This window comes from Linepithema humile, chromosome 3 (assembly GCF_040581485.1).
Source record: "Linepithema humile isolate Giens D197 chromosome 3, Lhum_UNIL_v1.0, whole genome shotgun sequence".
Lineage (NCBI taxonomy): Eukaryota > Metazoa > Arthropoda > Insecta > Hymenoptera > Formicidae > Linepithema > Linepithema humile.
In genome coordinates, this window is record NC_090130.1 from 5,144,573 (window position 1) to 5,164,698 (window position 20,126).

General features: G+C 43.3%; 1 protein-coding gene across 1 annotated transcript; it reads right to left on the reverse strand.

Moving 5' to 3' along the window:
- Positions 1–7,915: 7,915 nt before the first annotated feature.
- LOC105676429 (protein embryonic gonad-like) lies at positions 7,916–19,737 on the reverse strand. The gene is made up of 4 exons (XM_012374302.2): positions 18,496–19,737; positions 13,844–14,157; positions 11,004–11,081; positions 7,916–10,509 (listed from the first exon to the last, which is right to left on the reverse strand). Exons 2-4 carry the CDS (start codon positions 13,994–13,996, stop codon positions 9,442–9,444), a joined length of 1,299 nt encoding a protein of 432 aa, XP_012229725.1. The 5' UTR covers positions 13,997–14,157; positions 18,496–19,737; the 3' UTR covers positions 7,916–9,441.
- Positions 19,738–20,126: the final 389 nt, after the last annotated feature.

Sequence of the window (20,126 nt, forward strand, 5' to 3'; positions counted from 1 at the left end):
GAAACTTCCGCATAATTGGGACGAATTTGTTTTTGCTCAATGGCATCTAATTAATAATTGAATATGTGTAGTAATTATAAATTATGTTGTACACATTTATGTCTGCGAAAAAATACTTGTGTAAATCGTTGATTATTTTAAAATAAATTTTAGATAAGAAAAATAGATACAAGAATTGAGAAATGTTACGAAATAAGAATAAATAATGTAGAACATAATTAATAAAAATATTAATCAATGAAAACTAAGTAATTTTTATTTACACAAAATACGGTTATTTAATGATTAAAAAAAAAGTATCTTATTAAATCAAAATTAAATTATATCAAAGAAAAAGTTATACAAATACGTAATTATGTGATTTGTTTATAGATATTCATTAAAATAAATTAAGAATATAAGATAAGACTAGAAATTTGCGAATACTGATAACTCGTTAGATTTACATTTAAATGTATGTCGTATTTTAACATGATTCGACGATTTAACAAGCTATCTTAATATTCGTATTCGAATTATAAAATTCTTCAATTTTTATATTAATTTCAACAAAATTGCTAAATGTCGTAAAAATAAATTCGGAGGTGAAATGAAGAATATGCAAAACATATACGGATGGTTTAACCTTATTTTCTGTAAAACATTTTAAGAAATTTTGAATAAGATATTGCGATATATGAGAAATAATGCAAAAAAGATATCCAACCACATAGCTCTGTTGTACAACGCAATCAAAAAAATTCCTGTCATAAATTATTGCTTGTATCGTACTTCATCATTTCACAGTTGTTGCTTGCGCAAAACGTTTGATCGCCTTGAATAATAGTTAAAGCGTTTCGCATAATCTAACTAAAGTTTAATAAAGTAAACGTCTTCAAACATTTAGTAATACATATTCAGAGTTTGCACACCCATACGCGATTGTATAATTTTAAGCGTGTTGAAAGCTATTTTATGCCAAACATGCAAATATCGCCAATAAAATTTGGCGAAGCACGAATATCGCTACCATAATAATCGTTAATTCTTCCGTCCAAATTGAGGGATACAGAATCACATTTTACACAATGAATAATAGATTTACGAGTATTTTTGGCGAAACCAGTTGACCAGCCTTTATTAACTGCGTCCGAGCGTTACGGATGATCACACTCAACATATTATAAATATTGCCAATCCAACGTGTTTCTTATCCGCGATATTTCGATATGGTTGGTCGATCGGGAAAGACTGATGATAATTTTATGCGAAACGATAGCAAATTCTCATCTCATTTTTAAACGCCCACATGTGCACCGCAAATCCCCGGTCAAAACAAAATTTCGATGAACTACTTATGTTACTTAGCTACCCCAATCGGAATCTTCGTGTGACATCACATATTTCGCGAATATTAAAGTATTATTGAAGTTTGAGAAAGTTATGAAAAAATTATGTTTTCGTATTTAATTTATCTAGTTCTCCTGCGTCTAATTTATCATTTAAATTTATTATTGTCACAGAAAAAATAGATTACGTACTACTTTTTTTATTATGATTCGGATTCAGTAGTCAAGACTATATATTGTCACGGTTCACCGACTACGCAACTTTTTCATAAGTTTTTGTCGACCGATTATAATATACTTTTCGTTGAAGTTGATTAATAGCTTGGTGATCTTCGTGTCTTACAAGCAAAAATTTGCTATGCGCGTCATCATTTAAGTTCCGGATTTACATGAAATTTATGTAGCGAATTTAATCTCGATAATGGTATTTTTGGAATCGAGCTGTGACTTAAAAACTCGAATTCTCTACAGATAAATGCGACCTGGTAGAATTAATCCAAGGAATTTTTCGCTCGCGGGCGATGATCAAACAGATAAAATACCTGAATTTTCTCTAAAAGTCGTTGATTTTATAAAGCGTTATGTTAAAACTAACACGGTTTTGAATGTTGTTAAGAACATCAATATAATTCTGCGGTATTGGAGACAAATAAAAGCACCGATATCTCATTGCATAAACATTATAAATATCTAATACGTTGATCGCGCGACCATCTTTCTGAATTTGATCAGCGACACATTTGTGGAGACGCTATTTGCATTGCACCGAGGCCAGGCGACGCTCCGTCTCCGAAGGTCCCGGCGTGGCGGTGCCCGATTGACGACCAACGACAAACCATCGGTGTGCCGCGCGGAGGAACGCGTCACACCGAATCGCCCATTAGAGGAGCAGCGCGTCTCGTCGCGCGGAACGACGCATCCCTTTCTCATACACGGCGGCGATATTGGGTTTACGTCCACTCAAGGATCCTCTTACGACGATGCGTGCGCAACGTACCCAATTAGCGGGGCCGCGCAAGAGAGCGACTTCTCCCTTTCTCTCCTTCACCTCGTCTACTCTTCCGCCTCCTCTACTTCCCGCGCTCCCACCGTACACTTAGGGTCAAACGCTCGTAAACGTCCAGCGAAACGCTCGAGACTCGACCGGACTCGGCTCGACTCGACTCGTCTTGACTCGGAGAGCCGACTCTCGACTCCTCGACCCTATCCCCAGAGGAAGCCCGGCCGGAGCAGCGCCGGGGCCACTCCGGCATCTATGAAAAACGTATTATGAATTTCCCGGCGGCCAATCGGAGGGAGCACGGATAGCTTCGCTCAGTGACCCCGGATTGTCAACCTTAAGCGCGCCCTCTTCTCGCGTCGCTCTCGCCTCTTCTCGTTTCCTCCCCCCCCTTCCCGGCCCCGCAGACACCTCCCTCGTGTCTCCTCGCGGCCCAGCTTTCTCTCCTTCTTCGTTTCTTTCTTTCTCTCACGCGCGCCCGGCCAAGCCCACAGGCCACAGGTGTAGTAAACCTCTTTACCTCACGCACTCGCGCGTAATGGCCCCTCTTACACTCGTGCCGCGCATCTGCCGACCTTAGTGCGTATCGTGCTACCTTCCCCAGCCATGACCCGGCGTTTACTTTTTCTTTTACTTCTTCTTCTTGCCGTCCCTTGGCTTCTTCTTTCCTCATGTCGGCCCTCTTGCCCCCTGTCTACCATCTACCTGACATATATGATCTAGACACTAACGCGCGGTTCTATTGTCTACGAGATGAAAAAAGTTCCCGTCGTCATTCACTAAGCAATCACAATTTGAAACAACGCGAAAGAGTATGGTATAACATTACTCCATCCTTAAGCTGATCGATATGATTTTTTGATATCTGTACGCGAGCACAATGCCCTGTCTACCGTCTCGAATATAAACAACAATCGATCAACATCCATCGCTGGCGAAAACGCGATGATTTTCAAGGCTGAGACGATCAGTGGACATCGTGTCCTTCGACGACCGTGACATCACTGTTAAAAAGAGCGAGGGTGAATAGAAACCTGCTCGGAATTTTGCGAGACTGAATGTTAATCGGATCAGTGCCCGAACGGTACACTGATCAAAATAAAAATAGACGAGAATGTATTCTATCATGCTACTGTCATTATGAATGGCTCTCGAGTCACAAAGCCTCGCCTGTCACTGTTGGAAAGTGAAAGACTTGGCGTGTGCGAATTTTTCAATCTCAATAAAGATCTAATGGATTAATCATAATTTCACCATTCGTCAAATCGTTTTGAGAAATGTGAAAAGGAAGCGATTAGGAGGAGCCAATTCCTTCGAAGAAATCGTTCCAAAAACAATTGCGAGCGTGTGACGGCACTGCCGGAAATCAAAACGAGCGGTAAGGCTGATTGCGCGACAGACTCGATCAAGATTGTCCTCATCCGCGCATTAATCAGCGTTGCGAACTACAACGACGTCTTCGGAGAGAAAAAGAGAGAGAGAGGAGGGTGGGAAAGAGGGAGGGAAGGACAGCGACGTGACACGGCCGTGGCGCGAGTTCATGTGCGCGATGCAGAAAAATTCGAGACCGCCGAGAGATCCTATTCTTGGCTCGCGAGTGTCCACCACCATTCACGAGCGGGGGCCTTCGCCCCGTCAATGAACAAGCAACCGGTCTTCCTTCTCTTCCGGGCTCTCTTCTTCATCACTCCGTTCCTCCCGCTTGCCCTCCCTCTGTGTCTGTCCGTCTGTCTGTTTCTCGCTCCCTTCCGGTTACCGCGTTTTTCAGTTTCTTACTCGCTTTCCTCCTCTCTCGCACTCGGGCAGAAAGAGAGAACGATTTTATTAATTTATGACAAGACAATCCTGTATGGTTTCCTCGTCGAGATTTACGTAACTCATCCAGGAGGCGCGAGACGAACGCAGAAAAAAAAAAGAACTCGGCAATGGGCAAATATGACTCTCTCGTAACCCAAGAGATGTTCCGCGAAGATCGAACGGTTCTCGAGTGGCGGGTATAAAAAAATCAGGTGCGTCTCTCTTTCTCTTGAATGATCGCGCGATGACGCGGTCGCGATTTTTAGACGGCGACACGAGATGTGACCTCGAGACAGGGCCTATTTTGACACGCCGGTAACATCCCGATTACTCGAGCAGGTGCGAATGGGAAGAGACGGTCCGACAGACTCGGACGGCTCGCCGCCGTCCGTCCTCGGCAATAAAACGTCTCGTCGCTAAAAAAGATTCGCGCGACAAAGGATGTACCTAGCAAGTGAGAGGCGCGGGAATTATTAAGACGAGTCTAATTTCTTCAAGGCGCGAATGCTCTACAATGCGCGCAGGAGGATCAAACAGTGGTTTTTTTGTTTAGTCAACGCGAAAAGATGAAGGCGTCCTGTGCGAATAGACAGATTAATAGATGAATAGTTGGATAATTGATAACATCGTAACATCGTCATTAGCAACGAAGAGAAATAAATAACGCGCCACAAAATTGTACGCGATTTTACGGTACGGAAGATATATGGCGTTAAAAATTATTATAGATTCAACGATAAAAATGATTGCGACACGAAATTTATACGAAGAACATAAATTCCGTAGACAATTCCGAGGACAACCTTCCGTGCAAAAATGACTGACAGAAAATAATGTTATGTTGAATTATTACTATCCTATTATATTTAATAAAGCTAAAACGGCTTTTTGAGGCTGTGAATAGAGGCATCTTTAGAACTATCAGTATCCGCAAGGAAAGTACAAGAAAAAATGTATACGTGTGAGTGGAATGAATAGCACATGACCCGATGAACAATTTATAAAAAAAGAAGTCAGAACAGAAATTAACACAACTTTAAGGACGATTGAATAACGGATATCCTCGGATATCGCATTCGACAAAGTGTCAAGATGATTAAATGATCGAATTCTTCGACAACGTCAGCCCGATAGCCCGACATGATTAATGGTTTCAACGTGTACTTTGCGCGCTTTTCGATATTATAAGTATTAAACTGATCGACCACCTATACTTTTTATAACTTTTTTGATGTATCGTATTGACAAATCTTATCGTCTTGACAAATTCTGATCGTCCATCGATACGCAACATACGTTATTTCATTACACGCAACGCTGGTAACTTTTTTCCTATCAAATTGATTATAAGAAAAAGTATTTTATTTATCTTAAATTTCAAAGTATATATTTTAATTTCAATTATCTATTATATCTGCAAAATTTTTTAAATTTTCAATATATTTGAAAGTCATAATATCAATTAATTCATTCTGAATGCAATAACTTTCATTAACTATACACTTAGAAAATTGAAAGACCACGCTGCACATTAGAGATTTCAAGAAACTTAATTAAATAGCGCGATGTTTAAAAAAAATATTCAAAACGCATGAAGATTCAAGAGCGACACGTTAACAAACTGTCGAGTTTCGATGGAATTTGAAATAGCCACGTGCGAGACACTGTTTTATGCTTCGTCACACGTTTTCTTAGCCAACGCCCGCCCCTCGGAATGCCTGAATCGAGCTCGGCAGGAAATGCCCGCGCGATGGACATCGAGTGGTCTCTCTTGTCCCACCTAAGTCAACAGGTGGACTCGACTCGTATTTTACAATCGCGGGGTTACGAGCGTGTCGCACACGCAGATGAACATTTCCCGCCAACAATTTTCTTGTTGTCTCCTTCGCAAATGTGCGGGTTGTTACTAAGAAAATCCCGCGGAGATATCGAAATGCGGAAACTCGACTAACAAGTAACAGCTACCGTTGAAACCTTCATGTACGAGTACGATGTGGCTCGCTCGTGCCACGTCATGAAAAGAAAGATTCCCGCGTCAACGATAACTCACGGCCCGCCTCTCGTCCGAGCGTTATTAAGCGCGTAATAATAATAATTGTAACCGCGCGAATCATTGTTTAATAACGCGTGTAAGAGGGATCAGATACCGTAATAGCGCGGCGGATTAAAGGGTCGGCTAAATGTTCGAAATCGAAATGAGAATAAAAGTGCTCGTTAAATTAAAAGCAGCCATCCACATTGTACAATTTATTATTAACCGCAAGCGTTCGGATGATTATACTGCGTTTATGGAACGGCGCGTGAAGATTGTATGCTCTTGGTAATACGACAACGATTAATTTGCAAAGTACAGCAATCGAAGTTACTTCGGCGCGACGCAAAAATGTATTTTCATAGTTGGAATTCATGCGTGTACTTCGAGAAGTGCTTCAACTAATTCATCAATTCAGTACTAATTATTCCACACGACGAAAGACGATAAATTGTCTGTTCTTTTACTGGAGATATGTAAAAACATGCTCGCAATATGTATGCACGTAACGTTATTTGAGAGCTCTAGCTCGAAGAAGGCCATTTTGTTCCCGAGAATATTGACAGAGAACTCGTGTTGAGACTCGCGCGCGGCAAACTTTACACGATTTTGCGAACTTGCACGTTTCGCATTGCACAACTTATGTTGCCAGACTTATTACGTCCTAGGCTAACTCCGAGAATATCCTTTGCGAGTACTCGCGAAGCCGATAAAAACCACGCATAAATTAAAGCAAGTATTAATATTCCACTGTTCGGTATAATTTGTTGAAATTCAAAACGTTCGACATTTGCGTAACTCAGAATAACATATTTTCCCAAAAATTATATAGTTTCAAAAACATATAAATAATAATAACTTATAATTAAAACAATTGTACATTTTTATAAGGCACATCCAGAATATCAAGAGTATCATAAAATCGTTGATAATAGATCAGTTAAAAATATAGTTGAAATATTCAGTCAAAAATACAGTTGAGAGAGAGAGAGAGAAATATTCATAAAAGAAGTCACAGAGGCGAAAACGCGCTCGGTGAAAATTTTATCGCAAGACAAATCTCTTTGGATAGGTCGTAGTCGCAAAGTGCGAATCCGACCGTGATCTCTCCTCGACGATCGCAGCGCACGGATTCTCCCGGTGACGTGGATATTCATAAACTACCGTAGCTCGTGTGGGAGATGTTACGCGACGACGGGAAATCTTGCGCGCGATTTCGAGGAGCAACGTAATTAGCAATAAAACTTCCGCGCGCACGCGCGCGCGCGCGCAAGAAGTACGCACTTCCTAGTACGTAGCTCGCGCGCTCGCTCGTCAAGAGTTTTTTTCGCACACACGGAGCTGACCCGGTCAAATGACCTTAGGAGGAGAAACCTTACGATCGATATACTCACATATTTATTGCTGAACTTTTAAGAAAATTTATTGTCAAGCGTTTTCGACGTTCTCGCGTCATTCTTCGCGAAGCGTTGCGTCGCGGCGCGAAACTATCGGCGGAAAACATGTTTTGCGTAGTATATCAAGATGGACAAATTTATTACTAGATAAATAACATTGAAAGTACGATGATACGCGTCTAAGCGCGCATCATGTATAATATTATAACGCGCGTGTTCGTAACAACGTGGTGAAGAATATGAAAGACGCGCAAGACGAAAGTAATCGAATACCATCTCGAGTTCAGAAACGGTGTGCCCGCACGAGATCGAGGATCAATAAGCGTGGAAGGATTTAATGAACGGCGATCAAGGCGTCATATTCAAGTATACAATATTCTTTATTTCACTTCGCATCCTCAACTCGGACACTCCAACGGTGCCCGCGCTGATGCACGAATATTAGCGCACCATTGCAGCTACTGCAATCTCTTGTGTAGCTCTCTCTTTTTTTGTACTTGAGCGCAACTGCTATCTCACCAGAAACGATAGGCACGATCGGAGCGGGAATAACTCTCCACAACTTCTGCTTGCATGGTCCCTGTTTGTCCAAAAAGATTCTCGAAAAATATAAGTTACGCTAAGAGTACTTAGAATTCGCGGAATCACAATTTATCTGACGCCCGTGTCATCTCCGAGTTATCACATAGAACTCGAACTGACACCTTGACGAAGTGAACGCGTGCACAAATTCGGTCCGATCGAACGGATCTCAAACCTCGAACACTACCGATTTGTTAACGCAGTAAGACACGCGAAACACTCACTGGCCATCGCCGAGTGTGTCGCTATATACATATATACTAGCGTATATATATGTATACATACATACATATATATAAAGCTATATATATACATATAGACAGACTGTACAAAAATTCGATAAATTTACACAAATAAAATGTATAGATTACATGATAAATAACGAAAATGTACTAAATAAATTATGCCATCATTTTCATTATTTCATTTTCACAATGCAATATATATATATATATAAATAATTTAAATATATATATACATATTCAATGTATATGCAATGATACATCTAATTTGTGTAGATTCGCTGAATTTTTTTACAGCGTAGATAGCGAACGATTATATATCATTTAATATTAAACTATCACCGGTAAGTTTTACCAGCGCACTGTTAAAGGCACTGCTTATAAGGCACAATAGTTCGTCGTGCGTTTTCCGGACGAAAAAGGACGCGTCGCGAGTCGATCCTCGGTCATTTCATCAGCGTGCACCTGCCCGGGCTAGGACCGGGCAAAAGAGACTGTGTGTCGGCTGATACAGAGCGGCTTGAGCAATTTTCATCGATGCCGATGAATCGGCATGCCGATCACCGATCGTAAATGCGTTTATGCCGGCAGGCTGCGCGCGGCACTTCTTCCTCTCCTTCAGCGTCGACCGCGCTCTTCCCCCTCCCTCCCGTTTTTCCCTCGTGTTGTTCCAACGTAATCGTATTCGGCTACTCCTCTTTCCCCCGTGGGTCATCTTCTCGTTTCTTAAGCCAAGAACACCTTTGACACTTGGCCGTGCTTCTCGCTCGCCGCGTTATTACGATATAACTGTACCTTCTCTCACTCCCTCTGCATCTCGTACGATTCGCGCATTCTCCATTCTTCTTCCTCTTCGCTATTTTCTCACCCATCCATATCTTCTTCTATTTACTTTTTTTTTCGCAGGAGCTTCGATGGTATACTCTTCGATAAACCACTATCGCTCTGTGACATTGCGTCATCATTTATCAGGTCATTCTCACGAATCCTGAACGTCGCTAACAACGATCTTTCCGATCGAATTCCTATTGAGCACCTATTGAGTATCATCCGGTATCGGAGGTCATGTCTTCCGGGTGAGATCCAGGGGCGGCCCGGTGTCTTGCAAAAGCTCGTTGTCCTCGCTGTCGCTCGACCTCTCTTCCTCCTCCTCCATGCTACCAGCGTCCGCCTCCTGTCCGTCCGTCTGCGTGTCCTTCATGCTAAGATCCATCGGTTCCTCCTGTTCAGGCCCGAGGGATCGAAGGAAGGCCAGACTTTTGTCGTACGCGGCCTCCACCGATCCTCCTCTCGAGCGTCGGTTGCGCTCGGCGATCTCGCCGTCGACCTCGCGACATTCCCGACTTTCCTCGCTCTTCTTCGTCGGCGACGGGGTCGAGCGCGGGCTTACGCTCTCGCTGGACGAACTCGACAAGCTGGCCACCATTTGCGGCGGGCCGACTTGATTCACGTAAGGTACGATGAAGCGTTGCTGGAACGGGAAGAACGGTGAATTCAACAGTTGCATGTGCGTGAGCGCCGGATGAAACAACGGCGGCCCTCGCCACATCGGAAATCTCGAAACCTCTGGCCTGAGCAGTTCGTGCGGACTCCTTGGAAGATCACTAGACCTCAGAATCGCGTCTTGGCTGGTCCTCGGCGGAATCTCGGGCGACCGAAGCTGCATCGAGATGTCCGACGGTCTGGGCGTGCTGTCTTCCCGCTTCGGCAATCGATCCGGATGATGATGATGATGCAGGGGATGATGGTAACTGTTCGCCGTGGTGGTTGCCGTGGTGATACCGGCGATGCTGCTGGCGCTGGTGTTACTGGCGTTCTCTGTATTGTTGTTATTATTGTTGTTGTTGTTCGCGGCGTCCAACGAGCCGAAGGCCTTCTCGTAGGCGGACTTGGGATCTTTGATCAGACGATTTTGCGCTTGATGCGACTGCTCCTGCAGCAGGCAGTGTATCTTGAACCAATTGGAGCGCCGGCCGTAGCGCGAACCGGACTTGGACATGCCCACCATCAGGCACTTCCGCAAGCGACACGCTTTGCACGCGGTGCGGTTTTTTTTGTTGATCACGCAGACGCCGCCATTCTTGCATTCGGAGATGCTGCCCAGATTGTTGTAAGTGCGCCCGAAGAAGGACTGTGTAACAGAAAGCGAAAGAGACGCGCATTGGTCAGTGGCGGTCGATTAACGATTTGCACTTTCGCTCTATTAGAGATCAGACGCGCGGAGAAAAGCTATCTGTTAGTAAAGCTAAATTCAGCTGTTGAAAGTCCGTCAAGATGTAGAAGCGAGAGTGCTGGAAAGACATTAAATTTTCAAACAACGATACAAGCTGTTCCGACGCGTGGCAATTTTTAATTTAACGCTGAATTACCAATGACTAATTTTAGCATAGGGATATCCTTGTCTCGTTGATGCGAGAGCCAGATTTTACAAAGGGCTATTGCTCTGTGTTCTCGGCGCGATTCTACACGATTTGCGTAATTTCAGGCGTAAGTATCACACGTCGCGAGAAACGTAATGATCGCGGGTCGTTCCTTTCTTCATCTTCCTTTTTTTTCCATTTTGTTGTCAGAGAATAACGATACGGATGAATAGCCGTGGAAGAATAGCGGTGCGAAGATACTGACCTTGCAGCCTTCGCACGTGAAGGCCCCGAAGTGAAAACCCGCGGCCGGCTCTCCGCAAACCCTGCAGAGCTGATTCATCTGCAACAAAAAGATGCGACATGTGGTTACGGCTCGGGACCCGTGGACGGTCAGAATGTGCCCGACGATCGCGCCTGATCTCCGTACAATGTCTGCCAATCACGGAAGGGTTTCTCGATCCCGGTCTAACGCACGCTCGCGAAACGCGAGATCGGAACAACGAAGAGTACTATGATAGAATATAATAGTGATATGTGTTGAATTCTGTCCCATTTGGATACAAAGCGCTATTATGAAATCATAATCGAAGAAATATCAAAGTTATTTTTAATATATTAATTCAACTTTTGATCAAATGTGAACGATTAATTGTAAGATGCATTGTGTATTCTCTTCATTAACTATGCTTAAAGAGCTGTATTAATTCATTTGAAATTTATTAATTACTGATGATAATTTTTTTCAATACCGATTAAAGAATCACAAGATTTATCAATGACTAGCCTAAACAAATCTTATAACTTATGTTTATTATATTAACTATCTTATAAAGTAGTGTTTGAAATGTAATATCACGTATTCTGCAAAATAAATTGCAAAAGTCTTAAGTATTATAATTATTCGACAAAATTTTTGAAAATCTTGATCAATTTCATGAGTATATCACGCTCAAAATTGGAACAAAAAATCATATTTCTTTCACTACACAAACACCCTAGTTCTTGCATTACTAACTGTAAATATTAAATTGCCAATAACGTGTTTAAAAAAAATTGGGTTTCCCTGAATTTTTTAAAATCTTAATTAATTGCAATCTAAGATCACCCAAGAATTTTGAAAATCTCTGCATTCAATATCGCGTGAAAATCCTCGACTACAATCTGTCGTCGAATTGTGCGATTACGGCCGATCCGCGCGCGTATTGCGGTCGCCAATCAACGCGCGCATCTGTTCCGTGTAGAGGATCCTCGACGGTGACGTCGTGCGGGAGAAAAAAGGACCCTTTCTTGCCGCGAAGATCGGCGGGAAGCGCACGCGGGGGTTTTGCTTCAAGAGAGAGAGACCGCGTTCCTATTAAAACCTAGTTAGCCAGTCATTACCGGACTGCACGGCTCCTCCGCGGCTTGGATGCGCGGGTCGTTGCGAGAAAGGCGCAGAGAGGAGAGGACGTGCGCGGCGTGTGTAGCGTGAGCGTGCGGATTGTGCGCGGGCAAAGAGCGAGGATGTGACTCGCGCGAGCCCGATTCCCACACGAAAAGGGTGAACTAAGGTAACGGCCGTTCGAACGGCCGTCGCTCTTTCGTAACGCTGCGGGAAATTGATCGCCCGTGTTACGAGCGGGAATTATCGGAGGTAAATTATCAACGCGCTCGTGTGATCCGAGCTCGAATTCTTTCTCGTCCATTAACGAGCGTCGCATGATCAGGCGGGAGACTAGTCATGGCTTTACAAATGACAATTTTTTATACGCGTTTGTTTCAGAATTTATACTTTACGATGCTTTGCCAGGTTTTATTTCGAGATACGTATAACGCAGAATAACGCGATTCGTAAATTGATGCATCAGATAAAAAAATTTAAGTATATTACTGTATGTGAAATAGATCTGTTTACAAAATAGTTGGGTGAACAAATGTTTATCGTGAGATTTCACGCAACAATTTAAGTTGCGAAATTTCGACATAAAAACGCCAAAGTATTACTACAATATCGGTGGAATAAACACACGCCATGCAATATCGCGAATAAAAAAACGAACGTTCACTCTTTTTTTACGCATTCTACAAGATAAACTAATTAGATATAGCCTTTATAAATATTCCCGCGACAAAGGAATTTCTGCCGATGGTCGCGAACGTTAGAACGCATACCCGCGGTGACGTGCAAATATTCGAAAACGACTTTCGATCTCATTAACCTGGGAACGTATGCGCGGTGCGAGCTGATGACTTCTCGCGGAAATGACGGCGAGGGGCAGCGACGCGCGGGCCGAGGTAGGAGGCAAAAAAGGTTAAACGTCCAACAGATGACGCGGCTATGTCACCTCGGTTCTAATCCCCGCGGCCACAGACCGCCGCACATCGACGGGACTAAATAACACGCTGCCCCCCTGGTCGTGGCATTTCTTCTCGCGTTTACGGATAATCTACATCGCTACACCGGTCTGAATACTTTCTATCGCCCACCCACGTCCCACACGTGAGAATCATTTCATTAAGCGCCGCCACAAGCGACGTTTGGTAAAGAGCAGAGGTAGCGACGTAATATACGCATTTTTACAAGAACAAGTGATATGTGCTTCCGCTTTCTTTCGGGGCTCCATCGATTTCCTCCTTCCAAGTCTCCGTGCAATTTAGCGAGAATAATTTAGCATAAATACTAATCAATCACCGAGCGGCCGAGCGACCGAGTAAATTCACATGACTTCTACATGTTTCCAACCCGATTAATTTGCGAGACACTGCAATTTAATTGAATCGCGAGGCTCGTGATTAAACACTAAATGTCACAGAAAGACCATATTTGAGAAAAAGAAAAATCACAGTAAATGCCATGTGACATGCAGATCTCTCTCGATTTACAACAATAATACTAAGTATTCATAATAAATGTTTTTTTTTTTACTGTATTCCTAATAATTCAATATAGAAAACGCAAAAACAACTCCCGACGAAAATGCAGCCTTTTATCAAGATTAATAGATGTAAAAAATGTGTGTGAAAAAACTAAGATACTTCCGTCTTATTTTTGACAGGACAGAATGTGAAACGCGCATCTGCAGGAGCTAACGACTGAACGGAGAAACAGAGAATGAGACTCACCACGTCGGTGTTGGCGGCTGCCGAGGTGATCGTCGACGTAGGCGTCCACCACCCTGGGGTGACGGATGTCGTGTTGATACCAACACCCGTCGCAACCGAGATGGATCCACTCCCTACCAATCCTTCGAGGCCTGATAAATCACCCACATCCATTCGACGCGCTTTAATCCCTCGGTGTCAATCGTCTTGGCCTGTAACCCGACCTGCCCTCTTTTTCTCTGACGTGACAAATCAACATTTTGCCTGCTTTTTCCGTGTCGTCGCGCTTGTCACTGAAAATCTGCAGTTTTCACGCACAACCTGCAGTTTTCAATCTAAAATAAATAAAACAAAACATAGTTTTAAAAAAATCAATGTTCGATATCGCTTATTAATGCTTATTTTAATTATTTTATCTGATCAAGAAATTTCGAGTATTTGTTGAATCGCTGTTGTGTGCGTCATATGCACACAATTATATCTTACTTAAGTTCAACGATTCATTCACTAACATTGTTTAAGACAAGACATTTGTGTCCAGCACAAATGCCGTTTGCCGGCAACAGAATGTACGCTAACGATTATCTCCCACTATTAAAGCGACATTTTTACGGCGAATAAATGCACGAGGCGGCGTATTGGCGTGGCGCACAATAATTATTTCAGAATACGAGCGGCGGGTCGCAGGCGCGAAAACGAGAGAGCGCAGTTCCTCCGAAATCGCGGATCGGCGAATGTCCTCCCCGTAGGCCCCCCGGGTTCGTATCGCTCGAGATAACATGTCGTGTTTACAACGATGTAACGCCATTACCATGTTAACGCAGACCGCCCTGCGAGGGACGCATAAATAAGAGAGCTAATTACAGAGGCTGCCACGTATTAATTTTCGTCTGGTTGCGCCACATGGGAACTCACAGCCGTGCGTATAAAAGCGCGCCCTTCTGATTACCGAGATTTAATTTCAATTTGTTGAGAAGAAACCCGCTGTACAACTCGGGCTGTAGAACGGCGGGCGCGTCGTAAATACACCGAGGAAACGAACATTCGTCTGTTATAAAATAATTCGGCAAGTAAATCTCCGTTCAAGTGCTCGTAAAGAATGATCGCGATAGACGCTCGGGATAACGATCGGTAGCCTCTGGAGAATTCGTCCAGTTTCGAGATGCGATTTGAAAGTAAATGTTAATTGAGGACACCGAGGTTTTCTCAGTCAATCGCAAAGCCACGATTAAGAACGCAGTAATTGGCGCCGCCGCGAGTTAATCTATCACGCAGTGTTATTGGCGTGAACACTTGCAACACGATCGCGTTATACGTCGCGAATCTATAGCAGTAAAGATTATATGTGAGATTTCAACTATTCATGAATTATAATTGAAGCACGTGATTGCGTTAAATGCCATAAATTTATAGCGCCGCGATTGTGTTCCGTTTGAGCTGTAATGTATTACAATGTTGCGGGATTGCGGCAGCTTGGAAAATGTGAATCTTAATACGAGCAACGCTCGAACAACGCGTCGACAGAATAGTTTATGCCTACACAACGTAACCAATAATCTTCCGTTCTACAGAAAGAAAAATCCTTGTTTACATAATCCATCATTATAGTTTGTAACGTGACATTATATCCCGCCTGATCTCTCTGATAATAATTGTTATTCGATATCGAAACGACGTGTGTGCGACTTCTATTCGCGCGGCAATCGAGATATCGTCGGTAATACGACGAGCACCCTCGCGAGCGTGCGACCGCGTTTCTCTTGCGTTAAAATCGACGTAATCAGCCGCCTTCGCAACAAAGGAGAGGCATACCGCGGCGACGCTGCGACCGTCGATAAATTTTATTATCCGCGCTGTCTCTCTTCGTCGACTAATGACAAATTAATTAAGACTCGTATATGCCTGCGGAAGACCGGTTCCGTTGAATACATCGTCGCCTCGCCGCTCCGGCTCCGATAAATCCTTGTTTTCACGGATTAACGCGCGCGCACGCTAAGCCAGCGGTAGCGCAATTGTAACGCGATGATAAACAAGCGTTCCCGAGTTACGGCAAGAACGACGATGGCGACTGGCAGTCGATGTCATCATGGATTTTCCTATTTGCGTTTTCGAGTTGCGCGAACGAGCGCGTCTTCATTAGTCGAAGGACACCGCACACACATTCTCGCTCGCGCTTTAAAAAACCATTATTATCGCACTGTTATCGTCAATATTTCAAATGTTATTGAGTAATATACAGATTTTATGTCATGGCATTGATCACGACGCATCCTCGGTCCTTAAAAAATTGCCGGAAAAAACAATTGTCGCTCTTCGTAAGCTTTTCGCGTGTTTGCCAGTAAATAGCTGCGTGTGAACGAACACGTGAATAATTTTATTGCGATCCGCACGGATCGTAATATCGATTGTGAATTTAATTTGCAAAAATAATTAGGGTATTAAGGCGCAATTAGCAATGCGGTCGCGAGAGATAATGGTACCGCGCGCGATCGATATTCATAAATTCATCGATAAACCGGCGCAATCGCAATTTATCCGCCGAGACAACGAGGCGGCGAGGTTTGACATTTCGCGCTTATGTTTCGATTACATCGCATTAAATCGTTAACCGCGTCCTGTCGCGGACCAAAGTTTGCTCCATCGAAACTAAAAGTACTGAATTAATCATTACACCGTCTGAAATCCCCGATGCGAAATGTAAGAACAAACTTTCCATGTTCCGAAATATTCCGCTATTCCGATTGCCCGTGACATCCAATAATCCGTGAAAGTTCGAGCGGCGATTTATTGATATTGACGCGAGACACGCGAAATCATTTCGCGATAACATGTGATCGATTTCTAATAGACTCCCATAATGATATCGCCGCTAATTCACCGTTTCTCCCATCGATCCCTCTCGCTTCGCGAGAAAGCGACCGCCACTCCTATCCCACTATTAATAATTCGATTGTCTGAGAATTTTTTTTTTTCACCTGACGAGCGCCGCGATCGCGATCGGCGGCCGGTTGCCTGTGCTCGTCTCCGCAATAATAATGATTGAAAGGTGAAACACACTCGCGTCAAAAGCCCGTATATATACGCGTCGTTCCTCTCCTTTTTTTTTCACTGGTTTTTTTTTTTCCTTTTACTGGCCGAACATCTCGATCGCTGCCAAGCCGTGGCAGCCAATGAGTGACGAACGGATTGCAGCTTTAATGAACCGGTTGTGAGCGGCACGTCACACAGATATCACTGTACCGGCTGCAGACAGTCGAAATTGTTGCGGCTTCTTCCCTCCCCCCTCCACACTACGGCGTGACAAATTAATCGTAACCGCCGCGAGGCCCGAATCGATTTTTTGTGTAACGGCACCGGTCGCTGCTCTGCCGAACTCTTCGCGATCGCGCGCGTTATTAATCCCGCGCGCTGGGATCAAATTGATCGATTTCCATACGCGAATTTGCGGTCAAGTACAGCACGCCTTACACTGTAGTTATAAAGTCTTAAATCCTTAATTATAAACCTCTCATAGCGCACATGTTCGTTTGAAGAGTTTCGAGTTGCGAGTGTCAATAGCGATGAACCGAATTACTTTTGATTTCGAAGATTTGACCGTTATTACACAGATGTAACTCGACTTCAATACGGAGATTAATTGACCATCGAGGCAACAGACATCTCAGATAAACAGAATAACAAAGATTGTGAGTCACACAAGCAATATTGTTAGATTATTTGTTGAAACGATCCGAATAGAGATCGTCCCATCTGGCGCTGCTCGAAACTCACTATGAGAACGTAACATCACGATTCTCAACTACTACTCGATAAATGTGAGAAAAGCGAGAGACACGGTGTTCACATCATACCAGAAAATCATGTATAAATAACCGGCAGAGACATGCTCAATTAATCTTGTGCGATACGTCTGAAATCAGGGAGATTGTATCAAATGTCGGTGGAAATTTGATCGTATCGAATATCCAAATGAGATAATCGAACTAATGTAATGTGTCCGAGTGAAGAATTTATAGAAGTTTCGGATTTTAATGATAAAGGATAAACTATTCAACATGTTCGCTTTTAATAACACAAAAATTGTGAAGCGATAATACTATATAAAAATATTGAAAAATGCATAAAGTTGAAAAAGAAAAAAAATATAGAGCTTATGTCAAAACGTTTGAAGCACCGTATTTCTCTTGCTTTCCAATAATTTTATCTATTATATTGTGATTGTAAATAGAAAAAAATTTCGATCATAGGCGGATTTGCGATAAGAAGTTAGAATTTCTTGAATTCTCAAAAATATTGGATAGTGTCATAAATAACTTCGCCGATAGCCAGAAACAAGTTAACATGTTAGTAGATTGACAGTAAATTTAATCAAATTTTCATCAATCTGCCAGCATTGCAAATATTTTCTTACCGAGTTCTGTTACAATAGCAAATATTTAATAAACTCAATAATATCAAAAATATCGAAAAATAAAGATATAGTTACAAAAAATTCTAAGGTTTACAAAATATACAATAAATATATAAGAAATGGAAAAAGAAAATTGACATTTGTCACACAAAAAGCAAATTGTACTTTGTTTACTTTTTGATCAGTTTTAAGATCCGCCTATGATTTCGACGCTAATAAATTTAAAATTTACTGCGTATAAAATACACAGGTGTAAACTTACTTGTGAAATTTTCCTGTGACGTTTTCGTATATTCCCTTCCTCTCGGCGTTTGTTTTGAACAAATACTCCGCCCAGCTCTCCGCACTGTCGCGCCAACGAACACGTCAATCCGTCGCAACGACACGCGTCATCGCTCGTGGTCATCCAGCACAGAAAGCACACATCGATGCACGTTCTTCATCCACCCACTTTGTTGTCAAACAGTTTGCGATCGTTCTTCGTACAATCACATCAAACCGTTATTTATCTATCCCATAAGACACTCGCGTTGAAGATATCCGATAGAGAATTTTAATCATCTGTCGAAAAGGATCAAAGATGTCGTCGCGCGGATCACTGGCGCTAATACCACAGTAACCGAGTGTCTTTCCAATCCTTCGAAATCACTGCGTGCGCTCTTCCCTCCGAATCATGCTGGTGAATCACACCAATCGCTTGCGCTCAAAACTAAGTCGCACGACTTTTCGATGATTCCGTCCGACGAAAAAATAACGAACAAATGTACGGACGGAGGAGGACGGGGAGGAAGCGTGCGGGATGATACGGGGATGTCAAAGAAGAGACAGCGTCGTGGCTGGCTGGCTGGACCGCCGGCCGGCTCGAGGCGTGCGCTCGTGTAGCACGTGGCCGCGAGACTGAGTATCCCCTACCTTGGGCACCTTCGTCAGTCCGTTTGTCCGCCTCATCCTTATCTCACCTAGCCAGCCGAGAAGGACTACCGCGGCCTTCTCCCGTCGTCTCCCTCACACCACGCCGGCCGATCTCTCTCGCGCTCTCGTCCTTCCTGCTGTCTCGCACTCGCTTCTATCCGCCCATCTCCCTCGATCATCATCCGTCTCTCTCTCCTTCTCCCTCTCGATCCGCCTCGGCGTAGCATCCGTCTCCGCGCCGCGGTGGAAGCATCGCGGTCCAGCTGCTTCCTTCTCGCTCGTTCGCGCGCTCGTTCCTCTCCGTCATTCCAGCTGTTCATTTCGTACTTTGTCCCGCACCGTCTATCCGCCTTGCGTTCGTCTCTCTTTTCCACCATCCAGTTACAACCTGCTCCACTCGCGAGAAGCCGCGATTCTCTCTCGCGACCGAAGAGACGACATACGTATGCGCGCTCCCTCCCCCCAAATCCGCACGCCAGTCCTCCTTTTGCCCGGTCCAGCGGTATCTTATGCAGATTTGCGGCAGAAAATTCCGTTCTTCTCTACAATACCACTATTCTGTTCAAAATTCGCGGAATTGTTTACGTTCGGACCCGATTTTTTGACGCGGAAGCGTGAAAACATTGACTTATCACGCAAACAAGGAAATCGCAGAAAAACTAAGAAGTGTTAATCAGATGATGTTATATCAAAATCTTAAATGCTCTCTCTAAAATTATCGCCATGATAATGTAATCTCAGAACTGAATGGGTATTACCCATCTTTAAATAGACAAAATAAATCTACACGAAGAAAATTTTATATCAAAAATTACTATGTACGGCAGTAGCCGCGAACCATAAAGGAATTATAAAAATTTTTACTATGTTTTTCATACGTGAAATATAGTAAAAATTTTCGGTCTGCGACTTCATGGTTACTGCAGTACATAATAATTTGTGATATAAATTTTCTCCGTGTAGAAAAATTTCCAATATTTT

What these genes read in the sequence shown, in the direction of transcription:
- LOC105676429 (XM_012374302.2), bottom strand. Translation starts at nt 13,996, where the DNA reads ATGGATGTGGGTGATTTATCAGGCCTCGAAGGATTGGTAGGGAGTGGA. An exon ending in CAGCCGCCAACACCGACGTG is followed by an intron (nt 11,082 to 13,843) that starts GTGAGTCTCATT and finishes TTTTTGTTGCAG; the next exon opens with ATGAATCAGCTCTGCAGGGT. An exon ending in TCACGTGCGAAGGCTGCAAG is followed by an intron (nt 10,510 to 11,003) that starts GTCAGTATCTTC and finishes TCTGTTACACAG; the next exon opens with TCCTTCTTCGGGCGCACTTA.